This window comes from Haliotis rufescens, unplaced genomic scaffold (assembly GCF_023055435.1).
Source record: "Haliotis rufescens isolate VD_foot unplaced genomic scaffold, xgHalRufe1.0.p SCAF_15, whole genome shotgun sequence".
NCBI classification, from domain to species: Eukaryota; Metazoa; Mollusca; class Gastropoda; order Lepetellida; family Haliotidae; genus Haliotis; species Haliotis rufescens.
In genome coordinates this window covers 6,227,710-6,248,959 of record NW_025963835.1, presented here as the reverse complement: position 1 = coordinate 6,248,959, position 21,250 = coordinate 6,227,710, and the positions used below count along the sequence as shown (strand labels likewise).

Genomic DNA, 21,250 nt, shown 5'->3' with positions numbered 1-21,250 from the left:
CGTTTTACACATACGAGGCCGTAACAATGATACCCTATAGTAGGGGCTTCGTGTAATGTTCTCTTAGCAAGTGTCCAAGAGAATGTCAATGTACAGTTACCCGATCTTAAGTACAAACAAATACGTCTTCATGTGCTCAAAACATAAATCTTACCCTTCTTTTTTCAGGGATGCTAATTACATATTATGCAACTTATATAACAGCTTTATGTCGTCATTATCCCACAGCATATCCCTATCACCTGTGGCGGTCGTCATTCCCCTTGTCATCCGTGTATTGCATTAAAGTGTAACTGGTGGCATGCACTCTATGTCCCTGCCTATAATGTGTGTGTTCGGACGATGACCTCTTGTACATAGCAACCGGTGGTTCTCATTTGGCATTTGCTGTTCTTTGGGCTAAATATTTAATCCACTATTGGGTTATTAATTTAGATGTGACCATTGATGTGTAGAATGTCTTACTGCAATCGGGTAAGATTGAACAGATTTAAGGTGCACTGGAATATGTAACCATGGACGTTAAGTCAACCAACCAACTGATTACGGATTGAACATCATAACTGTGTGTCAGGTTTCTTAATGCTTTATTTTTGTGTGGATAATTTGTTTCTTCTACAACCGATGTACATGATTTCAACCTCAAAATATATGAATATTAACACATAAAGCACTGCGTGAGAAGATAAATTTATATACGTTTGACTAGGTAAAGAATTTCAAGGCGGTAAGATTTAGACGGTAGTAGCATACCACACTTGGAATTGAAAGCATTTTAAAAAAAGTGTTTCGAATAATCCATGAAACAGAATTGTATAGAGAAAAATATTTGTCGATTTCTGTAAATATTCAAGGCCTCTATTTCCAGTCAGTAGCTTCACCACTTTAAATATGTACCGACATTAATGATTCTTCTAACGTCACCCTATTGTTCCCACCGTCTATTATTTCCCACGAACAATTTTAGTCATCCACATGTGGCTGAAACTTTAGATCAACATGCTGGCACGATCCCACGCAAAGACTTTAGTATTTCATTATGTTACTGCCTATTTGTAACTCCATGAAATGAACTAACTCTTTCTTATTTTCAATTCAATGCCTTTGTCATTTATAACTAAGGATTGACTGTGTATTTTTTCGGTTCATTGAGGTATGAATCCAATAGGGACAATAACCCACATCCATCAATATTTTAATGAATGAACAATAATTTATTGTATGGATTACATACAGATCTCACTAAGTATATGTTTTATTCTATTACTCTCTTACAGTATATACTGTAAAAAGGAAAACAAAACAATGAATGTGCAACAAAATATTATACATGGACTTATTTAGTATCTTATTGTTGTTATAAATGTGTTGAAATAAAAGAAAAAGAAAAGAAAAGATTGTGTATGAATTATGTGTCACGTGAGCACTCCTTCTTTTGTTAATTACACTACGATGCGAAAAGCCTCCGCGGAAACTACATTGGGACCACGCAGAAAGTTTGTAAAGTTTCAAGTTTTATTCATAACTATATCTACTTCAACTGGCTTCCGTGTGTGAATGCAAGTAATACCTGCGTCCTCAGTCGTCAGCTTCATAATGCTTCAGACGGGTAGTATATTTAAATCTGTTGTGCGTATGTATGGAAGCATGTGCATAGCATGAAGAACACTTGTTATTCGTCAGTCAACAACTCAAATTAGTCAAACAAGTTTTATGTCCTTGTCAATATCGCATTCGTGGACACCGCATGTGCAAAGGAAAGCTGTTGAGTACAAGCAGTCCCGAATTAAAGCTAATTCTATTTTTTATTATTAACTTCTATACAATTATCTATGCATTATTATGTTTCCTATTTTATCTTATTTGTCATGTCAGTGACTGATGTCTTACGGAATGTTTTGGTGTAACCCAACCCAACTCTCGTGTATGATGAACCCCTTTTACATTTCACCCTCTTGATCGAATACTGCCTAATCAGTCTAATACATATTTCTGGTACATATTTCCAGGGGCGGTCGGGTATGCTAGTGGTTAAAGCGTTCGCTCGTCACACCGTGGACCCGGTTTCGATGCTAAATGCGGCGTAAAGCCAAACTTATTCACTCACTCACTAGTACATATTTCCACAAACATGATAGTTTGACCTCTATAAGGAATGTAGACGCCAGTGGATCTTCCAGTTAGCTGATATAATAATGTACGATATACATTCACTCTTAAAAAACCCACCCCAAAACGCACAGGTAGTATGTAGTTCATTGAAACTGACTACACAAAAAATCCGGTATATATATGGATATATGTTATTGGAAAATGTTGGTGGTCTGTTATTCGACAAACGGTGCGTCAAAACGCAGCCATTGTCGATTTGCAATGTCTTAAACGGCATTGTTTTCACACTTGTTCAAAATGTCATGGAGTAAAACAGTTAAGCAAAATGCACGTGCAAGTTATGGCATTCGCAGCTCGTGTTAGTGGCTATAAAAAGGCAAGCATAAGCCAATAATTTGTCATTCAATTGTCAACATTTTTCAAGTTCGAAAATGCCGAGACTCAGAGCTGCCGATCGGAACATCGCCATAGGACGTATCCAAAGAGGGGAATCGCAGTCTTCTGTTGCTCGACACCTCAACTTCCACCACAGCACCGTTTGTCGCTTTTGTGACCGATACACACAGATCAATTCCACTGCAGACTGTCCGATAACCGGCCGACCAAGAGTTACCACCCCTGCACAGGATCGCTACATTCGACTGTTCCGCCTACGTCATCGCAATGCCACAGCTACGGAGACAGCAGGACGCATCCCTGGTTTGAGGAGGATATCGGACCAGACTGTCAGAAATCATCTTCGCGAGGCTGGAATCCGACCCAGAAGACCAGTTATCTTCCCTGTTTTGCAACAGATCCATCGACAGCGACGCTTGCGTTGGTGCCTTACCTTACAGCCTTGGAATTTGAGAAACTGGATTGTGGTTAATACCCCAATTCCACAGAGAATTTTTGTTCATCGGTCACTCATCGGAAGCAAAGTTTTTTACTTCCGGTAACCCACCGAAGAGCATCGTATCACACTCCGATGAATCCAATTTGTGTTTGTCGACACTTAGGTCAGTGTCCGACGTGTCGGACGTGATCCGATGAGGCGAAATCGTCCGATGAAGGAACTAAGCTCTGAGCCATTTCCGGTCGCAAATCGAGTCTGTGTCGGATGAATGTCGAGTCAGTCCGATGTGTGTCAGAATCGTGTTGTGCAACTATCGGACGTGTCTAGCCGACGTCTGACGGCAATCTGATGAGTGTCCGATAATTAACAGTGAACTGACGGTCATCTGATTGCAATCTGCGGTGTGCCCGACACGCCTGATAGCCGCCCATCACCAATTCGATTCTCATCGGAGACATCGTTGTGACATCGGAGGGTAATCGCTCATTAACTCAACTGCCATCCGACACATATCGCATAGCATGCGGTGACATCTGACGGTCAACGGACTACGAAAGGAGGGTCAGCAGACACACACTTCGCAGATTTTCATCGGACACTATAGCACCAAGATCCTGAAGATGGCTCCAAGAAAGAACAGAAATGTTGGAGGACGGAAGGCAAAGAAGAGGCCTCCCAGCACTCCTCAACAATCTCGAGTGCCAGAAGACTCCTCTGTGCCTCCTCCTGAAGATGCAGAGACGGAGGATAGGCATATTCAGGCCCCAATCACTGCTCAGACACACTGCATCTTGTTGCATAGTTTGTTGCTGGAGCATAAAAACACAGCCCAGGGCTGCAGCGTTGCAAAGAAGTTCATCCATGTCTAGTACTGTCAGGAGGTGCAGCCCACTTTTATACTCGACCTCAGATTTTGGCGACAAATCCGACCAGTATTGGGTCACTGTCCGATTACCCTACGAATAGTAACCGATGTGTCGGATTGGTGTCGGGAGAGTGTTGGAAGTGTCAGATTAGTGTCAGCTCACCCTCGAATTACAATCCGAGCGCAATCGGATCAATCGGACGCCGCCGATGAAAATGGCGGACAGACATCCGTCCGCTACCAGTCTTTCATCCGATTACCCGGATCAATGTTGGATCTTTATCGGATTGTACGGAAAATGGGGACACAAAAAAAGAGGATGTCGGGTGAATTTTCATCGGAACTCATCGGGACGCTGAATTTTTTGCAAAATTGGGAACAGATGTGCTTCCGATGAGGTACCGATGGTCAGTGGAATGGGGGTATTAGCGACGAATCACGCTTTCCTTTTTCACCGGCGAGATGGAAGACAACGTGTTTCTCGTTGTCGAAATGAGGCTTTTGCCCCACATTGTGTGCGTGAATTCCACAATTTCGGTGGCGGTAGTGTCATGATGTGTGGGAACATATCCTACACCACGAGATCTGACTTGGTTGTGGTTCAAGAAAATTTGACAGCAAATCGCTACATGAATCAAATTCTTCAACCTCACCCTCTTCCAATCAGTGACCGCCAGAGGGAGCTGTTTCAACAGGACAACGCTCCACCGCACACAGCTCGTGTCACGGTAGACTACCCCCATAATGCCAACATCAACGTCTTGCCCTGGCCGTCGAGATCTCCAGATCTCAACCCAATCGAACACCTCTGGGTTGAACTCGATCGACGTGTGCGTCAACGTCAGAACACGCCATGGACACTCCCACAACTGGCCAGATTTCCGTGGGACAGAATTCGTACACTTATCCAGTTAGTGCCCAGGAGATGCAGAGCCATGATTTCTCCCCAAGGCGGTCACCCGAGATACTGAGTTCAGCGCAACCTTGTGGCCTCATGTAACATGACAATGAACAGCTTTCAATACCTTTGTGACTATCGAGCTCCAAAATTTCATATTTGTATCTATTATATCAAATTAAATATATCAATTATATTAATTATATATATCACAAAATCAATCGGCACTGACAACGCATCGAACCCCGCGGGGATAATCTGCATGTTGTGATTAGCATGTGTTTCTTTGATGTGCCGACTATAGTCTGTATGAAATAATCCCGGATATTGACGTAAAATATAAGAAATTGTCATTTGTAACGGTCAAGAGCATGTTCAAGTTGTCGGTGTTTCTTTTTCTTCACATGGCGCGTACCCCCTGCTTTGAGCTGAAGAACGGCAACTTCAACGACAGACTCTTCTGTCTTTATAAAGTCTTGAATCTTGAAGAGGTTAGGTTTGAAACCGGCGATGTGGATGATTGTGACAGTTGTTGTAGGGAGTCAGGAGGTTGTGCAGGGTGCTGATTGTGGAATGGCATGATCTCAGACAACAGCACCAGACGTTTCTTCGCTTGAAACTCAATTTGTAGCCGAAGTACATCAAACACTGTCCTTCACGATTGTCTGGAATATAACTTAACTTTTACAGGTCATTTAATTTAAATTATCACATTCTTCACCACTTTAGTCTGGTTACAGATCTGTTAGTTCCCCGTTACAGCAAAGTATACTTGTCAGTAAGTACCTGGTCTTACTGTTTAGTTCTGTGAACGTGTTCACTTTAGCTTCACTTGTGCACCAGACGTAAAATTAAAAAAATCTATTTCTACACACATAATAAATGAATAAACAATACATGGCGATGCACAGCATCAAAATCATATAATAGGTTTGGAACAAAAGTACGGCAATGTCCTTTCAATTTGGACTAACCTCGACCTTCATATACGTTTGTTTGTTGTTTAACGCAACACTCAGCAATATTCCAGCTATATCACGGTGGTCTGTAAATAATCGAGTTGACATCATGAGCATCGATCCAAGGATGTTTTCCGAGAAAAATAACTGCATTTTGAGATATTTTAAGAGCATTACAGTAAATTTCGTGCAGAGGTCAAGGTCAGAATCAAATATTGCTAACAAAACCAGGACATATATGTTAAGCCCCACGACTAACGACACTTGTACCAAATGTCATTACATTTTGTACAAAAATGCCCGAGTAATAGCCACAAAAACCTCTCGAGACGGCCATATTGAAAATGACATTCGAAACTCTTGAACAGATTGCGGCGTCATCGTCGGTGGAAACAAGTAGATAAAGTTCTATCGACACGTGTACAGCAGTTTCTGTGGAGATGACGTTTACAGTGAGAGGAAATGCAATTTTAGAGAATTTAAGAGCATGGTCCCAACTGCAAAGGTCAACTGAAAGCCAAACTTTAAAATATTGTGTTAAGTCCCACTAATAACTACACGTAAACTAAATATCATTTGGAAACAACCGGCTGAGTAATGTCACTGAGGGTAATCAGCTTGCAGTATGGACGAAGTTCAAAGGTCAAACAAAGTTCGAAATTCAAAATTTTGCAAAACAAAAACATGGACGGGATCATATATTTTGAGCCCCATTTCTAACAACAACTGTACTTTCATTATATTTCAAACAATAACATTTTCAATAAATGTCATTCCGGTGATAAGTAATATCTACATTGTTCTGGTGCGTTCTGGGTTGATGATGTTTATGGCGAAACGAAATGAATTTTATGAGAATCTAGGAGTATGGTCAACGCGCAAACTTCAAATATAGGTCGAACATTTATATATAGCGAAAAACGGAACATGTCTGTTGGACCTTACTACCAACAAGACATTTACCAAATTTCATGAAAATTTGAAACAAAATGTTTGAGTAAAGTTGTTTAACGCTGCACTCAGCCATATTCCAGCTAACGGCGGTCTGTAAATAATCGAGTCAGGACCAGACAATCCAGTGATTGACATCATGAGCATCGATCCATGCAATTGGGATACGATGATATGCATCAACCAAGTCAGCGAGCCTGACCACCCAATCCTGTTAGTCGCCTCTTACGACAAGCATTGGGTTGCCGAAGACCTATTCTACCCCGGATCTTCACGGGTCAGTTCTTAACAGACAGACCTTTCTCAGCCAATGACAAGCTCCGACATTCATACAGTTTGGCCCTCGCTCACACTCCAATGAACTCATACAAAGTGAAAATCAATTCTTAAATGACAACTTATAATACCTGGCTGTGTATTTGTTAAAAGATGCGGTTGTTCGACATTACAGGAATTTTCCGTTACTTCTACATTAGTCAGAAGCGGGGTTGGGGTGTAGTTTAGTGGGTAAAACGTTCGATAAAAGTGGGTCAAACGAGGGCCGGGTTCGATACAGCACATACAAAGTGTGAAGGCCATTTATGGTGTCTCCCGTCATGATATTGCCAGTATAGTGCCATAAGCAGTGTACTTACTTACTCACTCACTCACTGTTCAATAGTCATTGAAGCGACAGTAACGTCATCAAAGACGAATGCCTTAGGCCATATCGTTTGTCGACAGACATTGGCAAGGCGACTCAGAGATCAAGGAATTAGGGAATCAGAGATTGAGATGGGCCCGGACAGTACGTCTTTGACAGCCACGTGACTGGCAGAGAGTCGTATTGACTGACGAAAGCCGGTTCTCTCTGTTCAGAGCTGATGAAAGAACGAAGGGCGGCATGTTGCGTTCAGGAGCTCATGCCGTATGGTTGAGGGTGTGTTAGGGTGTGAGGAGGAATGTGTGGACAGAATAGAACACCACTGGCCATCGTTAAAGGAGATTTGACCCCTCGGCGTTACATGGATGACATTCTTCGTCCGATTGTCATACCATTTCTACAACAGCTGCAACGCGGTGTCTTTTATCAGCATAACAACTCAAGACCCCATTTAGCCCCTATCGTACAGAACTTCCTTGCATCCAACAACGTCAACGTGTTTCCGTGGCCTGCCTTGCCCCCATAACAAGGATCGCCGTGTTCGACAGTGACCACATCCTCCACCCAACCAACAAGAACTGATCCAGGTTCTCCAAGAAGAATGGCGACGTATCCCACGAGAGTTTTTTCTGAGCGCGGGGGAGGTTTTTGCGTGTCTTGTAGCAGGGGTGGTCATACACGCTATTAATGTGACGTGTCATTGAAATTGAGCGAAAGCAACTCGGGCAACTGTCGATATTGAATGCTATCGTTTGTGCTTTTTTTAACTAGGGTGACTTAAAACTATGGTAAAGTTACTTGACAGTCAGTTAATAATGTACATGTCTTTATTTCAAAGTCAAGTAATACATTTGTAGCTGAACACACTCCAAATCAGACTGACCAATCGTAACAGTCATCCATCCAAATTGTCGTCAGCCCTCGTGGACACCAGAGACACCCCCCCCCCCCCCCCCCCAGATAATAAGAGTAAATATATCAAATTTTGGAATGGTGAACTGCTTTTCTGAAAGTTGTATCACGAATGATACTAGAGAGGGTAGAGTCCTCAAAGAAGTGTTGAAGAAGAGCAAGATTAACAGGGTGAAGGTGTGAGATCTGGTGTTGTGAAGCGCGACAAGAACTGAAGGGTGCAGGATAATACAGATCTTCAGTGGACAGAGAACAGTAACATGGACTAGCAATCAGACAGAAGTTACAACTGGGAATCATACGATGAGTACCAGGACAGGTGAGAGTAAGGAAGGGAATTCTATATACAAGAACATTTGAGGCATCAATAGAAATAAGCTGAGGTGGCAGAGGTTTGGTGGCATAACGAAAATCACAAAGAGATTTGATCAGACTCATACTATTTTGAAAGAGTGCAAGGCTACATGATGGTTTGGGGGAGGATTGTAGAGCTATTCTGATAGAACAGTGCATGACAAATTCATCACCGGAGCAGGGTGAAAAAGAAGAACTGTCCATACTGAGGAAATGAAGAGAATCAAAGGACAGGGCAAAGTAAGGAGGAATATCAAGGAGTTGAGTGTAGTTGGATGATGTATTGTTCACAGGCACTGGAAGAGGAATAACCTTACACATTTGGAAAGGTTTCGGCAAGGATGATAAGGGATGAACCTTTGGTGAAAGACAGGGACCTTCTTTGTCTCATACGCCGAGAACCCTTTTTAACAAATACTCGTCTGAAACAGCTGTGGTTGCCCAATCGTCGTTTCAGCACTAGAACAGTCAGGAACCGGCTGAAAGCAGCAGGACTGAGGGCTAGACGAGTCATAGCATGGTGTATTGCATGACAGAATTCGAATCTGAGAACTTGGAGACGGATCCATTGGTCAGACGAAAGTCGCTTTTTGCCCCACATCACTGCCCAAGTCAGATATTGTGTCTGTAGTTTACCATATGTGTGGAAAAAGGAAATGTACGTTACAGTCCCAGTGAAGAGTTCAACACCAAAAGAAACATTTAGTGAAACACTTGGCCACAATAATGCAGCATTGTATATTTCCATTGATACACCACCTTGACAGCTCTACGGTCACGCAAATTATACTTCTTCAATTGTCATCTGAAGTTTTCAAAATGTGTGTTTATGTGTCCCACAAGTTAATGAAATGTCCGTTACCTAAATTATAACCAATGGGGAGATCTATTATTAGAAGCAAATGTTGTCATGTAATATGACAAAAGTACCAAGATACATAACAAAGTATTTACAATGCTATCCTCATTAATACACGGTTCATAGTCATGATAATAAGGATAAATGGGATAGTAATTTTCAAAGTGAAATGTACGTCACCGTTCACAGAAACCCAATCACAGGCTCAAACATGAAAACAACGTAAGTAAATCATCCACAGTCACTGACAGGATCTATTCAAACTACAGTACGGTGGCCCATACCCGCCACTGGTGAGATCATCTTTCACTGTATGCCTCTATATTTTATCTGGCGGCCGCTAATGGCTCATCAAGCAGGTGATACCTGCTTTAAAATCAAAGCTCAATCTTACGGATACAATCTCCAACCTGTCGATTGCCAGGGCACTGATCTGGAAGTAATTCTGGTCTTTCATGGTATGCCAATTTGAAACGAAAAGTATCTGGCAAAATATAGAGGCATATAGGGGGAAATGATCCCACCAGTGGCGGGTATGGGCCACCGTACTACTGCTATTTATACGATCTTGTTTAAAAAGATGAATGTCAAACCTAATCAATCGTTTTGTAATGTACGTTACTGATATGTTCGTTACCAAATTATACGAAACGACCTATTTTCGTGAAATTAGCTTTGTCTTAAGGCTACAAAGTGCTTCCTTCACTCATCCATAGGCTGCAGACTAGCATCCAAGATTGGTTATGCTTATGGCAGATAGTGTGCTTCTTGTTCATTTTATTACATTTGCTTGTGATCTTGAGTAACAACCAGTGGACATGTCTTAAACAAGATGAGAAATGAGTGCATTTATATGTCAACACGAAATACTGTTACATTTTGCTGAACAAAGATGTAACGTACATTTCATAAAAAGAAACCTTTTCAAAATTAAGTGAGTTTTGGATAATATAGATGTTTTCTGCCAAACTTTTGACATTTAGAGAAAACTATTGTTCTGTTAATAATGTTTTAAAGACAAATGTCTTTACACAAACATTTTATTAATGGAAGTCAGTAAACCTGTCCACCTGAATTCAACTTTACCTTCACGACTGAATGTTATGTAAATCTTAACGCAGGTAAAATTCAAACTGATTTCTTCTGACATTGAAATTATTGAGGAGCGATTTAGGAATAGGATGTGATAACAATGATAATGTTTCATCATTTAATCTGAAATAGGTACACATGAAGGGAGTTATATGCGGCTTAAATCACATACTAAGTCAAACAAATTAAGTATGAAACATATCTTCGTTGGATGTTTGATGTTCGTTACAGTTGAAATGTTCATTACTAGTGTATAATTGTCTAGTTATATTTCAAAGGAACCATTGTTTTTTTTAATTTGCATGCTCGTGTTGATAAATGTTCCTGGCTAAATCTGATGGCCCTAGGTGTTTGACACTTTCATTTTAAACATCAATTATCTGTTTTTCTTTCACAATCTCTTAACGTAACTGAAAGTATAATGAAAGAAGTAAAATTATTTTATCTTGTTCACCTATATTTTATCCAAGTGAAGATCTTGTTCAGATATCCTTGCTTTGATTAGTAATGTGTCTGCTGAGAACATTGTTTGAAAACATGGTGGCCTTGTATACAAAATCCGGCAAATTTGTAATGTACGTTACAACTGTTGTAGATCTTCGAATCGCATGTTGTGGTGTGATATATATTGTTGTAGCCATCAAAAACAGAAGATATCATCTCCGATAATTGTGGGTCTTTGGAGTAACCATTGTAAGGGTTTGACAGAACCAGATTCATTTTCATTGAATTCGAATATTTTGAAACATCAGTTGTCGGGGTAATCCAATTTTGAATGTCCGTTCTTCAAATTGTGTGTCATCATGTCTATCGTTGGAATAACTGAAGTTGTAATAAAGATAGATAAATTATTCTCCTGTTTGCTGCTTTATAGCAAGCATTGTCTTCGTTTCCTTTATCTGTAACGTACATTTCAATACATGTTCCCTCAGAAGCATACCCCTGAACTTTGATCGCTAATCCTGAGCTAATAATACAACTCAACTTGAAATCACGTGATATACATACACAGTATGCATAATGCTTCCAAACCAAACAAGTTACATGGGGCTTAAACGGATCTTCGTGAGTGTTGTAATATAATAATTTTATTTTCAGGTAGACAACTACACAAAAAATATATGATAAATAGGATATTTCATGTCTCGTGAAATATCACGTTTCTCTCATCTCGTGACGGCGGAAAAGGAGATATTGTCACTTGTCACTCGATGAGAAAAAGATATTTCACTCGACACCTGAAATAGCCTCTATGTAGTATGTACTATACTTATCATTTTTTAAACTGTATATATCACACGAACTTGAACCGACCCATCAATAATTACATGTATTTTGTTGTTTTATAAGTATTGAATGTAAGATTATCTGAAACGTATAACGATACAATATGCCTAAATTTAATCACTTTTTGACTGTTGTTAACTTCTTTCAGGTATGTGATGCGGTTATTGTTATTGGTAAGGGTCAATGCATGATAACCGGCCGTATACATATAACCTGTACTGAAATCAAACATCCTAGTCTGTCACAACAGAAAATAACGCAATGAAAGCGATATATATCTTAAAACGTAACGAACGTAAGCCGGGACATGTAAATCTTGTACAATTACGTGGTATTTCCGATACTCCCTTACAAGTATATTCTCATGAAAGACAGCTTTTAGTTGTTTATGAATTGGCGATGGGACATTTAGCAACAATTAGAGTATTATTTTAGTGCACTTTACTATATAGGAAATTATTTGTGGTTGAGGGACATTACAATGAGAGAAACGTTCCACTTTATTAGAGGAGAATGAAAGTTTTACGGTTATAAGCAGAGACCATAATATATACCGAATATGGTCTGTTATAAATAAAGATAAATTGAAATGATACGTCTCTTTGAAACAAACTACACCAAGGTTATGCTTATGTTTGGTTAATAAGTAAGAATGCGTAAGAAACAGCGTCATTTGTAATGTAGGTTTCTCTCTCTCTTTGTTAGAGGAACACGTCATCAGAAGTATCAATATTACTTCGTCATTTAAGATTATTTTAATGCGCATCTTTCTTTGGAAATACGGCTTTTGTACATACAAGAGTTATCTCCTATTTTTGACAGTACTGCATTGTGGGACGAAAACATGTGACGTCACTTCCTATGAAAACATCAGCTGTAAATGTAAGGACGAAGTATTTTCAAGTAACAAGTGGATGTTTTGCCCCCAAAATTGGCTTGATCGTGTAGATCGAAATGGCCGCCGATTCTCCGAGAAGAACATCCCGTTTCAACTGCGCATCAGTGCGGCCCCAAGCTTACAGGTGCAAATAGTACCCATTTCGTCTGTAGTTTTGAATGAATGAGAAACATAGAGGTTATTACGCGAGTGTGTTTGGGGATGGTAAATATCCTGCATTAGGAATAAACATTGTGTTAATGAATAAACATTGTATTTAGCGGGCCTGACTTGGTGATGCTTTTTTTCCCATCATATCCCAATTGCAAGGATCGATGCTCATGATACTAATCACTGGATTGTCTGGTCCAGGCTTGATTATTTACAGACCACGATCATACAGCTGGAGTATTGCTGAGTGCGGCGTTAAAGAACAAAACAACAAATAAAAAAACATAGTACAATGATATATAACCTGCTGATAACTGAAATACTGTTTGTACCAGCATTTAAAACCCAACTCCCAAGTCTGATCGCATTGCTTTGTCAAATATGTGATTTCAATGATCAAGTTGTGAGTACTATGATTGATGATTAGTACAGATTGACAGAGATGACACTCTTCCTCGGGACGTTCTCAGCCATGGTTATAACATTGGTTGTTTTTCTCCAGTGACAAGTCTGTGGTGGAGAGTGTGGTGGACCTGATTGCTGATGTTGTGCCCCAAGTACAGGTGCGTCAATAGGAAACCTTTTAGGCCTTTTAGTTTTTATCATGTAGCGGCCATAAAATTTCCGAGTCACGTGATGGGATTCGAACCACGGACCTTCTGATCCGAGGTCGGACGTCTGTCCAAATGACCAAAGAGGTTAACCCCGTCAGCAAGCTGACAATGTAAGGATGTCATCTGTAGGATGACTCCATGCCCTGCTGCATACTCCCCCGTCAACAGAAGGCACGTCCCGGGCCGCATAGTAGGGTACTGAGGCTTATTTTGCTCAAATTTAATATGAACGTGCTCAGCCTCACGTTGGGTGCCAATGTAGCGGCCATAAAATTTCCGAGTCACGTGATGGGATCCGAACCACGGACCTTCTGATCCGAGGTCGGACGCCTTGTCCTCATGATCAAAGAGGTTAACCCTGTCAGCAAGCTGACAAGGTAAGGATGTCATCTGTGGGATGACTCCACACCCTGCTACAATTAGATTGTTAAAAAATATGACTGTCATATAAAAACTAAAATTAGAAAAAAACTAAATGACTTTTGTCATGTTAAATATAATTAGGTCCGACTGTTTCACAATTAGCATGATTAGTTCCAGGACAGTTAAAGTGATATCATCTGTGGCTGTTTGCATATAAGCTGTTTATAAGCTCCAGCAATTACATTAGGCCACACATTTTTTATTTTTGTTTCACAGGCCTGCTGCCCCTACAGATGCTAGTTATATAGACCCTGTTATACAATATAAAATGTTATACATAAATTCCATGTCTACATCACTATCAGTGATTCAGGAAGCCAGCTGCAGTTTGACATTCAAATAAATAAATAAATGATTGACATAGCTATTTATTTTTTTATTTCAACTGACCTTGTGTAGAAAAGCTGGAATATATCCATTAAACATTGAATTAAAAAAGTATGGCCTTACAGTTGGTAACTATATGTTGACCATTGACCAATGTTTATTGACTGATGTTTATTGACTGTTTATTGACTGACAGTTATTGACTGATGTTTATTGACTGTTCATAGACTGATGTTATTTGACTGATGTATTGACTGATGTTTATTGACTGAAGGTATGTGACTGATGTTTATTGACTGTTATTTATTGACTGATGTTTATCAACCAATGTTTATTGATTGATTTTTATTGACCGATGTTTATTAACCAATGTTTATTGACATGTTTATTGATTGATATTTATTAACCGATGTTTATTGACTGTTGTTTATTACTGTTCTAGGCATACAGTGGAACACAGAAAACAGATGACAAAGACAAGATTCTGTGGGTGAAGTTTGAGAGATGTGATGTCAATGGTATGATAATTATTATGATACACATTGCATGGCAAATGTGATGCCAGTAATATGCCAGATGTCATTTGTGTCTGGTCAGGACTTAATGATTTACAGTCCATCTTCATTTGACTGGAATATTATTGACTGATGTTGACTGTAAAAAAACATTCAGTCTCTTTTTCCTGAATGTTTGATTTGACTAACATAATCATGATAATGTTATTCACATCTCAGTATAACTAACCAATCAATGGAGAGTATCATTTTGACCAATCAACTTACAGCTGACATACACTTCGCTCTGTCTTTGGAAATTCTTGTGGAATTTGATTGAGTGAGTCAATGTTGTTGTGTGCAACAGTGAACAATACTCCAGCTGGATGTACCATGAAACACAGTCTGTGATTACACACAGCCAAGTTGCCAAGTAGAACTGTCTGGTTATGAATATTAGTTGCTAGGATGATGAGATGAGTCCAAACAGTGTTTAAAGCACATCATCTAAACTGCCTCAGTCAGAACGCCAATGGTGTTTATTTCAGATTTGTCTCACAACCCCAACTTCCATGTGAATGAAGCAGGTGGTCCTCCACTGCTGTTGATCATTGGTTACAGCAACGGTGTCCAAATATGGCATGTGACGGTGAGTATGGTTTAACGTCGCTTTTAGCAATAGTCCACGAACACTTAAACCGCCCCCATTAGAATAAGGGGTGAAATGGTACAAGGTCACAATACATATCATGGTACATGTGTCATGATGCAATGCATATCCTGATACACATATTTACATCAAATTGCATGGATTCTTCTTGACAATAAATATTGCAGAGCAGGTTCAAAAAGAAAAGCTAACTGTAGTCACATGTTTGTAGCGGCTATTATTATTAGAGAACTTGGAACTCAAATTACAACACATTTTGCCATGTTTGACTGACGGAAATGCGGGGATTCTTTAAGCAAGTCACAGGTAATATATTTCAATATTTCAGCAAGTGTGTGGTCTGGTATCGATACAGAAAATATGTATTGTGTATTGTATCTCAGCGATAAAACTCATGGTGCATCGATGTATTGTCTACAGCATACAGATCTGAAAGCCTTCAGGTTGTGTAAGGAGAACCCAAGGTGAACTTTGACTGTCCATATGAAGGATGTGTGCTTCTTTACCGCCTCTTTTTTGGGAATTTTGATTTGTATGTATGAAAAACATAACACACAGAACACAAATGTTGCTTCGATGATGATCCATTTTCAACTATGACCAGACAGGCGACCTGTTGCACTGTTAACATGAAGGCGTGACATTTAACATGCTCTGAAACAAGTGAAAACGTGTGATTGAGTGAAGACAATGGGAAATGCCACGTCTTAATTTTGAATCTTTTAATTGTAATTCTTATGACGTAATAAATGTCAGTTGAATTGGTTTAAATGATTCAATCAGACATACTTTTTTATGTGTTTAGTATCCAATAGTTTGTGTAAGGTAGAACCCTGCCTTCTCACTGGCTTTGGAGAAGCATGTTACAGCTCAAATAATATATTGAACCGCAGAAGAAATGTCACTTTAGGAAAATAATACATGAAAGTTTCTCATTGAAATATCAATGCATGTTTCTTAGGTATCATGTTTTTAATAGTCTGTATCCAAATTGAAATGTTAAGGGCCAAAAAGTGACACAATTTATGGATATAAAAGCTGGAGTATTCTGAATCTAGTTAGAACTGCAGTTTTGCATGATCCACTCTGTTTAATTGACACTAGAACTTTGATCCAGCTTGTTTCTGTGCTTGTACATTTTTTACATCTTCAGTGCAATGGAGAGGCACAGGAAGTGATGTCACTCCGACAGGGACCTGTGAGAATATTGCGGGTTTTACCGACACCTGAACCAGGTAATGAGTTATCTCCCTTCACAGTGATGTTACCTGGCACAATACCACATTTCAGTGTTGAAATATTAATTAGCTGTAGTATTAAAGACATGCAGTGCTTGTACCAACAAAACTACACGTTATGAAAAAGATGTTGCCTGGTTTCATAAACTCAGCCCTTCAGTGTAGCATTGACTCGAAGATGCCGAGTAGTGTTTGACACCGGCTGAAATTTGTCAGTGGTCAAAAGGACCAGCCCATAGAAAAATCTACTGGTCCTCTTATATCTCTACTGGACACAATGGTGCTGACCACAAAGGGTTTTAGATGGTATCACTTCATTCTAATTCGACAATGTGTACCAAATTACAGTAATAAAAGACAAGTTAAGGCTGATTAACTTCAGAGAGTTGTTTGTTTCCAACGGGTGAAGTTTTCAGCTTTTCCCAGATACCGATGTAACACATCCATTAGTCATAAAAACAGTGCCTCACACTGAAGTTAGATGATACATACAAGTGAGTGTTACTGGCGAACACTGCTGAGTACAGTATTTGATCTGATAATCCTTTCTGACCCCATCATTGTTGGCTTTGAAAGCAAACAACTTGTCACAAAGATCTCCTACAGCTCCATGTCATGGCACAGCTGCATTGGGGCTGACCATTTGATATTCGGGGTGCTGAGGTAGCCTAGTGGTTAAGGCGTCAGCTCGTCACGCTCGCAGCATGTATAGTCCCCTCATTGACAGGCACAGTCGACCTTCAACAACCTTCTGTTGACCTTCAAGCCGACCTTATCAGGAAAACATGGAAATTTCTCGAGGCAAAGGGAAGTGAAAAGCTCATCCACGTTGTGATGACGTTTATTTGGAAAGAGATTGGGCTATTTAAAAGATGACATTATAATGTGAAAACACAGAGATGTAAAGTCAAATCCGATAAAAACCGGACAGTTTCATATCAAGGTGGTTAAAAACCACATACAGGGGGGATTAAGGGAAACTGTTTTGAAAATGTTCCTCATGCTGAATATTTCTGGACTTTTTATGTCATGTAGCAAACAGTTCTATCTTGAAACAACTAAAATACATTCTTTTGCAATTTGTTTGAGGTTAGCATATTTTTGGTCATGGATTGTCTGGAGTGAGTGAGTTTATGCTTTACGTCACATCAGCAATATTTCAGCCATATTGTGACGATGGATTGGCTGGACAAGGAAAGTTTAAACATGTTAATGAAGTTATTCTTTTCCTGCAATGATTGGTTACCTGTCTACAGGGTAACAGGAACTGACTCTCCTGATGTTGTGTGATGTGCATCTACTGTTGATCTCAGTATACTCAGTGGGTGCAGTTGATGAACACTGGTAACTAGTGACTTCTGTATGTGATGATGTTGTGTATGACCTATCATGATGAGGAGTGTTGTGATGGATCCAAGTGTCACTGCATCAGGACTATATGATGTCAGTGTTGTGATGGATCCAAGTGTCACTGCATCAGGACTATATGATGTCAGCACATTGCTGACAAGTGGTACTCACTGGCCAACAACACAATTATACATAAAACACTGCTCACTTTACAGTAGTACTCAGACATAGTGGCAGGGTTTTGCCTACCTACCTACCAAATCACCCAGCAACCCACCTTAAAACCTACCCAACCACATACCCACCTACCCAAACACAACCACCCACCTAATCGTGAAGATATGGGTTAGAATAGGTCTTCAGCAATTGCATGGATCAGTGCTCATGATGTCAATCACTGGATTGTCTGGTTCGGACTTGATTACTTACAGATCATTGTCATATAGCTGGAATATTGCTGAGTGTGGCAGCAAACAAACAAACAAACAACTAAACAAACAAACAAACCTACTTAAGGCCTTACCATGATGGATGTTGTACGGTGACATCATGAATACTATAAGCAGGTTGTCATACATAGTTCAAGCTATGTGTTTTGTTCCAGTGTTTGCAGACATTGACTCCTACGGTGGAAAGAGGCCGCTGTTTGCCATGTGTGACTCCTCCAGGTACGACTGTGTCACACGTGTGGTCACACACCATGTGTCACATACACACATTCAGTCATTGTTAGTTGGATATTGCACAGGGCGCTGACACTATACAACATGGACAAAGCTAATTCTACTGTCATGAACCCCTTGGGGAATTTTGGTTTGTATTGGAGCCGAGCATCCTATGCGTGTTGTAAGAGGTGATGCTTAGAATTGGGTGGTCAGGCTCAGTGTTTGTTTGTTTGCCTGTCATCATGTCCCAATGATGTGGAATGCTGCTCAGAATGTCCATCACTGGTCTATCTACAGGCCACCATCATACAGCTGGAATACTGATGAGTACTGTGTTCACAACACAAATTGTGTATCAAGATGTGATGCATACTAAGAAATAGATTTAGTCAGTTTATCTCATAAAGTATGCTTACATTTCAGTATGTGAAAAAAATTGGATGAAGTATTTTCAAACATTTATTATTAATGAGTTAGGGACATTTTATTATGAGTGAGTGTGTGATTAAGCATGGTTAGTAGGGTGTCAGAGTTAGAGTTTCTGAAAAAAAGATAGAAACAAATAACTAGATTTAAATTGAAAAGGAGCCCCAGTGAAATGGGAGATTCAGGACCTGAGAAAAACATAGACTTGCTTCATTTAGGGCTTTTGCATTACAGAAAGGGCTGGGCAGATGGGAGACTCATATGAGACAGGCTATGGGGTGTTAGTACACTAAAACATTCCATTCGTATCACGACTGGACACCAGAAATGGGCTTCACTCATTGTACCCAGGTGGGGAGTTAAACCTGGCTCCTTGGCATAACAGACTAACACTTTAACCACTAGGCTACCCGTCCCCTCTCATTATATCATTATCTCCATGTGGTGATGATGGTGTTGTGTTTCAGTGCTGGTCAGCCATTCTGTAGTGTGAAGCTAGTCTCACTGAGGTCAGGAGATGAGGTCCACCACATCTCCTTCAAGACACTACCAGTCCTCAACATAGAGAGTAACAAAAGGTAAGTGACCTCAGGTGACCTTGGGTGACCTCCTGGTAGAACCAACTCTCAGGTGGTGTCTGGTGGGTGTGGTATACCCAGTTATAGAGACAGAGGACGAGTGACAGTACTGATCAGGATGTAGAGGTAGAGCTGCAAGAACAAAGGGTGAGGTGAAGGTAGATCTCAAGGTACTGTTGTATAAATTGTAAACATTGGTTCGGATAAACATTGGTTCATTTCAGTTTAACGATACTTATGTGAGATAAGCAAGTTACCTAACGTGTATTCTGATAGGTTTACCTGTACCACGTGGTGAAACAATGCATTTCAACGGCGACCCCCAAATCATGTGTCTGACACTGACTTTGAATATTGACTCGTCACATGATCAGTATTGACCGCCTAAGGGGTCGGGATGGGTCTGAGGGTCCTTGTTTTCACATACTGACCTCGTGAAGAGTAAATTTTTCAACCTATCCTAGCTCACACTTTGAACTTCTCCCTTCTTCTTCGATCCTATGTGGGAAAGTACTTGAATCATGTTTCCAGCTTCTGAAATAACGATAGCCACCCAAGCCCCCCTGCATCTCCATGGTTACGTCCAGAAGTTGGTCAATTACGTTCCTCTCATGCATGATGTGCCTGCTTGAACTGACCACATGTACACCTCTACCAAATCATCGCTACCGTGTGGTGACGTGTTTGTAATATCAGAGAATATTGTTTGTCCGTCGCCAAGTTGTCAAGTATCCTACGGCCTATAAATATGGGAAAAAAGGACAGACAACGTTCTGCTTGTAAACAATTCAAACGTATCTTATCGGATCCTCACTTATTGTTGTGACTGTCGGGAACAGTGCACCCTGGGTTCCTGGATGTGCAGAATGTCATTCCCTAACTAACTTGGCGTTAAAAGTTTACCTGCAGCGTTGCTGATCGCTATTCCAAAGCGGCTGGATTCCAAGGCTAAAACCAGCTCCTCATGCCCTAAAGACAACTGTGAGGAGCCTGTAATTTCTGTCACAGACGAGACCCTCTCAGACAGCTTCCTTACAGTCGATATTTCGACTCACGACCACTTCACAAGAAAATATGCAGGTCGATGTGCGCTCGGTCTGTCTGACCAATCTGGGTCCCTCACTCATTTCACCAGCAGCAGATTGCTCCAGTCAATTTAAAATACCGCCCTTCAATTCGGCTTGCTCTTCTCCCCTGGCTGCTAGAGATACGACTGTCAGTATTACTACCTCTCAGGTTGTTTTAGATTGTCACACTCCCGCTCCCACGATCGGTGTTCCCGCTCCCAGGATCTGCATTCTCGAGCAAATCACCATTCTCACTCCTTGGCTGCACCATGATTTTTATCATTCCTGCTCCCAATTGTCTTCAATTGACCACTCGTCAGACAGTTCTCACTACGCCTACCCGCCTCACAGTTCACAAGATTGGCGTTTGTCATCGTATTAAGAATGTGATCGTCAAAGTCATTCCCAGAGTCGTTTTCGTTCGGTGCACAGATCGCCCGATCGTAATCCTTCTAGGTCAGCTCCTCCCGACCCTTGTCCACCTATCCTACCACGAGCTGGGATCCCAGGGACTTCAGAACCATCATTCGACTCTCTTGTGAAAGTGATATTCACTGTCCTTCACCGTTCGGATCCTTCATCG

General features: G+C 40.5%; 1 protein-coding gene across 1 annotated transcript in view; it reads left to right on the top strand.

Annotated features, from left to right (window-relative positions):
* The first annotated feature begins 12,612 nt into the window (after positions 1 to 12,612).
* The window catches only part of LOC124135004 (BCAS3 microtubule associated cell migration factor-like), a 55,141-nt gene continuing 46,503 nt past the window's right edge, over positions 12,613 to 21,250 (top strand). The window contains exons 1-7 of the mRNA XM_046500157.2: positions 12,613 to 12,789; positions 13,318 to 13,378; positions 14,622 to 14,697; positions 15,222 to 15,322; positions 16,497 to 16,578; positions 18,536 to 18,599; positions 19,490 to 19,600. Of these exons, the coding sequence (XP_046356113.1) occupies positions 12,722 to 12,789; positions 13,318 to 13,378; positions 14,622 to 14,697; positions 15,222 to 15,322; positions 16,497 to 16,578; positions 18,536 to 18,599; positions 19,490 to 19,600 (563 nt within the window). The 5' untranslated portion in view covers positions 12,613 to 12,721. The remainder of the gene's footprint in view (positions 12,790 to 13,317; positions 13,379 to 14,621; positions 14,698 to 15,221; positions 15,323 to 16,496; positions 16,579 to 18,535; positions 18,600 to 19,489; positions 19,601 to 21,250) is intronic.